The sequence below is a fragment of the Nicotiana tabacum genome, chromosome 23 (assembly GCF_000715075.1).
Source record: "Nicotiana tabacum cultivar K326 chromosome 23, ASM71507v2, whole genome shotgun sequence".
Taxonomy (NCBI): Eukaryota; Viridiplantae; Streptophyta; class Magnoliopsida; order Solanales; family Solanaceae; genus Nicotiana; species Nicotiana tabacum.
In genome coordinates this window covers 94,339,095-94,348,860 of record NC_134102.1, presented here as the reverse complement: position 1 = coordinate 94,348,860, position 9,766 = coordinate 94,339,095, and the positions used below count along the sequence as shown (strand labels likewise).

The 9,766-nt window shown below is 36.8% G+C and overlaps 1 protein-coding gene across 1 annotated transcript; it reads right to left on the bottom strand.

The window, feature by feature from the left end:
• Positions 1–6,947: 6,947 nt before the first annotated feature.
• LOC142177278 (zinc finger BED domain-containing protein RICESLEEPER 2-like) lies at positions 6,948–8,589 on the bottom strand. The gene is made up of 3 exons (XM_075245750.1): positions 7,993–8,589; positions 7,679–7,840; positions 6,948–7,031 (listed from the first exon to the last, which is right to left on the bottom strand). The coding sequence occupies exons 1-3, from the start codon at positions 8,587–8,589 to the stop codon at positions 6,948–6,950; spliced, it is 843 nt and encodes a 280-aa protein (XP_075101851.1).
• Positions 8,590–9,766: the final 1,177 nt, after the last annotated feature.

Here is a 9,766-nt window from a genome sequence, read left to right as displayed (position 1 = left end):
CAACCAGTCACTAAGAATGCCTTTCCCTTAATTTTCTAACTCCGATCGACTCGAATCTAACCAAAATAATTTTATACTATAAATATAACTACAAGAAACTAATTTAAATAATGAAACTACGACTTTAGCAAAGAATTGAATACTCAGCCCAAAAGGTCGACTTGGGCCCACTTCTCAGAATCGGGTAAAAATCACAAAATACGAACACCCATTCGACCACGAGTCCAACCATACCAAATTTATCAAAATCCAATACCAAATCGTCACTCAAATCCCCAAATTAACTCTACAAATCCCTAGCCTCAAACTCCCAAATTTTACCTTAAATACACGCAAACTAGGTGGAAAATTCAATGGGGAAACGATATTATTGAATAAAAATGATCACAAGTGACTTACCTCAAGAAATCCCTCGAAAATTCTCTCAAGAATCGCCAAAACCCGAGCTCAAAATGTTTAAAATGAAGCAAAAATCGCGAACCCTTGTATTTAAGTGTTCTGCCAGCACTTTTGCTTCTGCAGAAACTTAACCGCTTGTGCGGCGTCGCAGAAGCGACCACTCACCCACATCTGCGGCTTCTTCTGCTCCTGCGTCCCCTCACTCCGCCTATGCGAGCCTCCAAGCCGCTTCTGCGGTCCCATCTCCGTTGCCCAATTCCGCTTCTGCAGTTCGAAGCCCGCTTCTGCAGGTGCGCATCTGCGCAAACACGTCCGCTTCTGCGGATAGGCCTCCCAAGCACTCGTCAGCTTCTGCTATCACTCTTCCACAAAAGCGACTCCGCTTATGCGGCCTTCACACCACACCTGTGACCACATGCCATTTCCTCCAGTCCCATATCTGCGCCCAAATGCTCGCTTCTACGACCTCGCACCTGCGGTCAATCTTGCGCAGGTGCGATTGAACCAGAACTGGTGCACTTCAGCCATTCTCATAAGTCCAAATTTAATCCGTTAGCCATCCGAAGTCCACCAGAGGCCCCCAGGGCCTCGACCAAATATACCAACCAGTCCTAAAACATCATACGAACTTGGTCGAGCCTTTAAATCACATCAAACGATGCTAAAAAACTCGAATTATGCATCGATTCAAGCCTAATGAACTTTAAAACTTCAAACTTCTACATCCGATGCCGAAACCTATCAAATCAAGTCTGATTGACCTCAATTTTTGCACACAAGTCATAATTAACATTACAGACCTACTCCAACTTTCAGAATCGAAAGCCAACCCCGATATCAAAAAGTCCACCCCCGGTCAAACTTTCCAAAGATCACCCAATTTTCCAACTTTTGCCAATTCAATCCCAATTCTACTACAGACCTCCAAATTATAATCCCGACACACTCCTAAGTCAAAAATCACCCTACGGAGCTATTGGAACCGTCAAAACTCCATTCCGGAGCCGTCTTCGCATAATTCGAACTACGGTCAATTCCTACGACTTAAACTTCTATTTTAAGGACTATGTGTCCCATTTTACTCAGAAGCCAAAAACAAATTCTCCCGGTAAGTCACAAAACCCGAAAGTGAAATAGAGAGAGCAATAAATAGGGGTTCGGGGTAATACTCTCAAAACGACTGGCCGGGTCGTTACAATACACGGTCCACAATAATATTATCACCCACCGACGCAGATACATAAACATGTGAAACTAAGGACTCACGACATATCCAAATAACGAGTAAAATAGGAGGACACATAGGAATAAGTAGAACCAGGGTCAAATAATGTGGAAGCATCTCTGTGCCAAACTGAGACAATACATGTGATCACTGCATCTGAAGCAACGATATCTAGACTGGCAGGAATAGCATAGAATCGGGCCTGACCCCCACCTGATCGGCCTCCCCCTCTTGGGCTACAACTCTCAAAACTACCAGCCAGGTCGTTACAACTGTATTCATGAATGTAGCGGAATTCGCCTTAACAATAGGTGAGTCCAGCTGTTTAATAACTGTAAGAGGATCAATTAGCGTGTATCACTCCTAATTTAACTCAACAAAATTAATTCTACATAAATATTTCTTCTATTGTGTTGTATTCCACGTATTCGTGCAAGTGTATTCATAAATACAATGAAGTAATCAAGAAATAAGGTGTATATCATTCTATTCAGTTCGACTGTATACATTGTATTTAATTCATAGATATTCATTATTCACTATTATATATTATATTTAATTCACCGTATTCAATTCGACTGTATTCAAATAACAACAAAAAATACAAAACATAGTTATATTCGGTTGTATTAAAAAAATACAGACCTTCAGAATACATAAATACATACAAAAAATAATGTATTTATACAAAAATACAATGTATTTGAGTGTATTTGAACAAAATATAATATATTTGTATCATTGTATATGATTAAATAGCAAAGAAGAGAAGAAAGTTCGTCGGAGATGGCTTTTTCCGGCCAAGCAAAATATTGTATACATTGAATTAAAACTAAAAATAGAGACGAACAAAATTTCGGCCTTCAAATCTTCTCCAGCGTAGCCATGGCTAGATCTGTTCACCTAAGAGGATGAGCCAATAGTGGATGATGACACCAATGATTCTGGCGCCAACGATCAAAATTGAGTGCTTTAGTGGGTATACCTCGTGTAACCCTCTTCGGAGTTGTTGATTCATCCATTGAAGACGAAATTTGAAGTTTCGTCCTCAAAACCTAACAATGGCAAAAATTAAATAAAGAGTGAAGAGAAAAAGAAGAATGACAGAGTAATTTGGCGTGAACCGGCCAAAAACTTTATCATTTACCACGAACTTTTGGAGCAAAAACGTTGAGAATTAATTTTGAGAAATTTGTTCCTACAATCTTGCTATGAGAGAGAGAGAGACCGTGGAGAGAGAAAGAAGAAAAATCTTGCTGTGATTTGAGAGAAAACATGTGTTAACTGAAAGAAAGAGAGAAACAAAATAAATAGCGTATTTCATGCCTATATGGTAGTATATACAATAAATACATAATTTGCTGTAAAATATAAAAGATAGCTATGGATAATAATATTTTAAAATAATTTTGGTTTATAATATATAGGGTGTAATAGTTTGTTATAGAAGGTAAAATTTTCTAAATTTTATTGTCGTTTTGAAATCCTGACTATTGAAAGATTAGGTAATTAACTTAGTAGTATAGAGCAGTAAGGAGTCCATTACTTAAATGATCACCCAACTATCCAAAATTATGGACTAAAGTCACTTTTGTTTCGTTTGTAACAGGAAAGTTACTCAACTATTCATATTGCATATGGTCACTCAACTAGAATTATCAAATTTTTCGATGAAAAAACGTGGCGTGACAGTCCACATGGACTTTTTATATATTTTGACCAAGTAAAATAATTAACACCCACACACCCAACCCCATCCACTAAAAATAAAAATCCACCCCTAAATAAAACCAAACGCTAAAATGCATCCATGTTATCAAATGCATCTCTTTTCTTCTTATAAAATGCAGATTTCTTCTTTTTTCATAGTTTTAATCTAGTTTTATAAAATAATACTCCCTCCGTTTTAATTTATGTGAACCCATTTAATTAGGCACGGTGTTTAAAAAAAAAAAGAGAAGATTTTTGAACTTGCGGTATAAAATAAGGCACATATATTTTTTGCGGCTATAAATTATTGCATAAAGGTAAATTATTTTCAAATAGGGAAAGAGGTTATTCTTTTTGGTACAGACAAAAAAGAAAATAGGTTCATATAAATTGAAACGGAGGGAGTAATGTATATGAAGTTAAGGACTAAAGACTGGAGTAGCATGTATTCTTCTTTTCTCAATGACATGTGTTCTTCTTTTTAAGATTTTTCTTCTACTTTTTATAAAATAATAACGGGTATGAGATTAATGACTAGAATGAAACCATTAAAAAAAAGTTACTTTTTATAAGAAGAGGAGAGATGCATTTGCAATAGGGATGGGTTTTAGCGTTTTATTTTCTTTTTAGCGGGTTAGGTTGGGTGTATGAGTGGGATTTCTATGTTTTGTTTGGGTGTTTATTATTTTATTTGGTCTAAAAATATAAAAAATCTATATGGACTGCCACGACACATGTTTCCGCCGGAAAGTTTGATAATTCTGATTGAGTAATTATTTGTGTGCCATAAGAATTGTTGAGTGACTTTTCCATTACAAATGAAAGAAAAGTGATTTTAGTCCATAATTTTGGACAGTTGAATGATTATGTGAGTAATGAACTCTTAAACTTGATTTTTGTGGTTTTCTTGCTTCAGTTTAGTTAATTATTAATTTCTTAAAGATAGATTTAACATATGGACATAGCGAAAAGCATGTAATGCTATTTTAATTTAGTTAGTCATTGTTTTACCACAAGATTCGTGATAGAGCTTGCTAACCCATTAAATTTTCAAAGTTTTTATCGAGCACAACAACAACAACAACCCAATAAAATTCCACTAATAGGGTCTGGAGAGGGTAGTATGTACGCAGACCTTACCCCTACCCCGAAGGAGTAGAGAGGCTGTTTCCGAAAGACCCCCGGCTAAAAAAAAAAAAGATAGAAGGGCAAAAAGGGAGATAATATTATTATCACAACAACAATCATAGGATAAATAGGAACACCATGAAATCCAGAAAAAAGATGCAAAGTAAAGGGAGACAATATTAGTAAATATTAGTATCAACACAACAGTCATAAGAAAAATAGGAACACCATGAAATCTAGAAGAAATATGTAAAGCAAAAGCGATAGCTAGTAAATAGGACCTGCACTGAAAAGCGAAATAGTAAGTCACAACATTCCCACTAGTTATCTTAGACAAAAATCCTACATGGCTAGTCCCGCCATATTACGAAGTAAGGCATGACTCAACTACCTCCTAACCTACAACCCTAATACTCGACCTCCATATCTTCCTATCAAGTGTTATGTCCTCGGAAATCTGGAGCCTCGCCATATCCTGCCTGATTACCTCTCCCTAATACTTCTTAGGCCGCCCTCTACCTCTTCTCGTGCCCTCCATAATAAGCTGCTCACACCTCCGTACCGGAGCATCCGGGCTTCTCCTCTGAGCATGTCCGAACCATCTAAGCCTCGCTTCCCGCATCTTATCATCAATGGAAGCCACATGCACCTTCTTCCGAATATCATCATTCCTAATCTTATCTATCCTAGTGAGCCCACACATCCACCGCAACATTCTCATTTCTGCTACTTTCATCTTCTGGATATGTGAGTTCTTAACGGGCCAACACTCAGCCCCATACATCATAGCCGCTCTAACCACCGCTTTATAAAACTTATCTTTGAGTATCGGTGACACTCTCTTGTCACACAGGACTCCAGATACTAACCTCCACTTCATCCATCCTACCCCAATACGGTGTGTGACATCCTCGTCGATCTCCCCTCCCCCCTGGATAACCGAACCAAGGTACTTGAAGCTGCCTCTACTCGGGATGACCTGCGAATCAAGACTCACATCCACGCCCACTTCCCCTGGCTCAGCGCTGAACTTATACTTCAGGTATTCCGTCTTCGTCCTGCTCAGCTTGAAACCCTTAGACTCAAGAGCCTGTCTCCAAACCTCCAGCCTCTCGTTAACACTGGCTCGCGACTCATCAATCAGAACTATGTCATCGGCGAATAGTATGCACCATGGCACATCCCCTTGAATATGGTGTGTTAACGCATCCATCACCAGGCGAATAAGAATGGACTGAGCGCAGAACCTTGGTGTAACCCCATTATAACCGAAAAATGCTCAGAGTCGCCTCCTACTGTCCTAACCCGAGTCTTAGCCCCATCATACATGTCCTTAATCGCCATAATGTAGGGAACCGACACACCTTTTGCCTCCAGGCATCTCCAGAGAATTTCTCTAGGAACCTTATCATATGCTTTCTTTAGGTCAATAAACACCATGTGCAGATTCTTTTTTTTCTCTCTGTATAGTTCTACCAACCTTCTAACAAAATTCATTTCTTGTGGAACATTACTATATTCATTATTCAGTTGCTTATTTCTAGGAACTTGGCTCAACCTAAATAATAATATTAATATATTGGTCAAAATTAATTCTTCATTACCCCGAAAAAACAATGATATTCTTCCTTTACTTTATGTAAAAACTCAAACTCTTCAACTTTAAACTAAGATGTTTCCTCACCACATTCCGCAGTATCTACAATTGGCGACCATTACTCTGTGGTTTTATAAAGGTAAATACCCTTCACATTATAACTTCTTCCAAACTAGCTAGAAACTAGAAAGTGAACTACATTTACCCAATGAAACAATATCTTATAATAGTGTTTTAACATTATAAATATGTTTGCTTTGAGAAAGTTCCGTTCAAAAGCAAGTTCCCCGATAGTACCGAAAGGAGACCAAATCACTGGGTACTTATCGGGCGGATAATTAGGTTTAACTTATCGGTTATCGAATTATAAATTGATTAATTAACTCGCTAGCCATCCAATAAGATAATGGGCGGATTTGTATCGGATTAACGATTATTGGGCGGTTTATCGGCTAAACCAAATAAAAAAAAATTGAACAACCGATACCAAACGGCCAAATGCATAGTTCAAACTATCTCTATTAGTTTTTGAACAATCACTACCATTAGTATTATTATCCACAAAGGTAATACTATGGCCAGAGAGGAATTCAATTCATGTCCACTCATAATTCATGAGAAGTCAGAGACGACTGCCATTGACTACAAATATCAGACAGTTCTATCATTCTATGTTACAATTTTGTGCACATTTGTGACTGTTTTGGACTTGAATCTTATATGAATGTATCTGATTATAATTTGATCACAAGAAAAACACCTTAGGAATGCTTATCAAAATAACAACTCTGAACTTACAACTACTTATGCAATAATGTAGTATCAAGTTGCTATTACTTTACTGTGCTATAATAAGAGCTAACTGTCTGTTCACTGGCTTTTATCATTTTAACCCTCCAGCTGTAACAATACAGAAAGCTCATACTGAAACAACGATAAAACCAGCTGAACCAACACAAAAGCAGTCTGCACCTGCATCAGAGGACACCACCAAGCCAGTGCCCAATGTTGCTCCTACGCAGCTGCAAAAATCCAACATAGATTCTATTATAGGAAATACTTTGCCGAAAACAACACCCCAGTGTGCGTATTTATGTAACCTGGCTGTTATATTATGTAAACACAAATGTGGATTATATTATCCTAATGTGAAGTGTGAACATGCAGATGCAGTGTGTATATTTTAGCTATAACATTGTAAAGAAACAATAAGATGGAAATGGGTAAGTCTATCAACTTAATAATACTCATGTAGCTTCTGTTGAAAAAGGAGATAAACAAAGTGCACACAGACATTTTCCCAGTCATACAAGGTTATAAGACAGTTAACGATGTTTGATCATTAACATAATCACAACTGCTCCCTCTGCTTCCCCAGTCAGTTTTCAGTCAATCAGTTACACGTCAACTAGTGGAAGGGTATTTTCTAGCGCCGGCTAAATCCGAAACAAAATTATAATAATGAGTCATACCATAAATATAAACTATTTACAACAACAATATACAACAAACATATTAACAATAATATTACCTTGTTCAAGCGGCTCGATTTTATCAAGATCTTTCTCAACATTTACATATTTTAATTTTTCATTTCGAAGTCAATCTTGAAGACATACTAGAGCTTGTACCAATTTAGGAGTCAATGAACTCCTAAATGAATCAAGAAGATGTTGTCCTGTACTTAACGCACATTCGGATGCCACACTTGAAATTGGAATAGCTAATATATCACGAGCCGTCTCCGCAAGAACAGAAAATCTAGCTGAGTTCATTTTCCACTAGAGAAGGACATCAAATTCTTTAGTGTGATCCTCAGTTTCTTCACCAAAATATTTATCTAACTCTGTTCTAGCATCCACACCTCCACTCACAGTTTTATATTTCTTTAGATCATGAGTGATTCTAAAAGTATTGTACTTTGGGTACTTACTTGACTGCCACTAAGCTCGGAAGTAGAAGTGTCCAATGAATAGCAAGTTGAAGATGAAGCAAGCGCGACACCTTTTGAGTTGGACCTTACATACTCATTAAATAATGAATTCATGTACTTCTTAACTTCTGCTTGTATAGTTGCCCCTCGGCTGTCACCAAACATCTTTACAAGTGCATAACCAACTAATTCGAGCTTGTAACGAGGATCTAAAATACATGAAATAAAAATTATCTTGTTTATTTTTCCTGGATCACCCCAATATTTATCAAACTTTTCTTTCATGTTTATTGCTATTTCACTTAAAACAATATCTTTATTTTCTATCAATTGCTTCAAATAACTAGCAACCACACAAATTTTAAGAAAATGGATATTTGATGTAACATAACGTGATCCTGATATTTTCAAAGTACGAAGATAGAAGATCTCAAGAAATCTATTAATTCTTTTTATATTTTTCCAATCACTACTCAAAAGTTCACTCATAGGGATTCCATCTTCAATATAAGAATCCTGAAGATAATGCCTCAAGCCAATTTCACGAGAAGCATGATGTGAAAAAGCACTCTCAAATTTAACAGCCCTGCTCAACATCAAGTAGGTGAAATTTCACCTAGTTGGAACATCCAAGCATAAAGCTTTTTTGCAATTGAGTTGTTCATCATCAAAACTTTCTTGAAATCTCTTCAACCTCGCAAGTGACTACCTAACTGTAATGCCCCAAAAAATTTCGAAGTACTTAAGCGCTGTTAAGAAAGTTGATGTGTGCTAATTATATTATTTTATGTACAGACGAGGACTATTAATATAATAGATATTAATTGTATATGATAATAAGTGTACGGGGCATATTATAAGTGGTGCGAGGTCTAAGGAGAGCCCTAAGTCTAAGTCAAGTTGGAAATTACATGATAGACTAAAGTTCCAAATAAGTACGCACAAGACCAAACTTTATATATATATCTATATATATATATATATATATATATATATATATATATATATATATATATATATATATATATATAAAAGGAGTTTTGTGATAAAAAACCTATCAAATGAAAGATCTTCGAGTCTAGTTTCCAACGCTTCAAACCGTTCGTCATTTGGACACTATAAGAAGTTATGACCAAATTACCAAAGAATGAAAGAATGTGATTTTGCGGTCAGATGTGCGACCGGAGAATCATTATGCGATTGCAAAACTGATTATGCGACCGCAAAATGGTCGCAGACCTGACCAGTGTAGCCCAGTTCTAGGCATCAGTTTTGCGGTCCATTGTGCGACCCACATAGTGATTGTGCGGTCTATTTTGCGATTGCACACCTAAGTTCGGAGGGTTAAATTTTCTATTTTCATAACCCGACCCTATTTTGATAAATAGGCTTTGGGGCTTATTTTAGGGCAATTATTTGAGGTTTTTAGAGAGAAGTGAGAGTGTTATAGAGAGAGGAAGTAGGTGAAGTATTTTGTTCACCAAGATCTTGTTCAAGTCTTGAAATCCAACAAGGAAATCTCATAAGATTCTCACTCAAGAGGTAAGATTCAAACCTCTAGTCTTTAATTTCGAGTTTGGGATAAAAGATGGGTGATTGAGAGTATGATTCTTGGGTGTAAGAGTATTATGTATATATGCTTGTACCAATAAGGTTTGTGGAAAGATATTTGAGCTTAAATAAGTAAAGATTGGGTTGTGGAATAAAGGAAATCTTGTAGAAGAACCTTGTAGCCAAATTTGCACACCTAGTGTTTGATAAAACGCTCAAATGA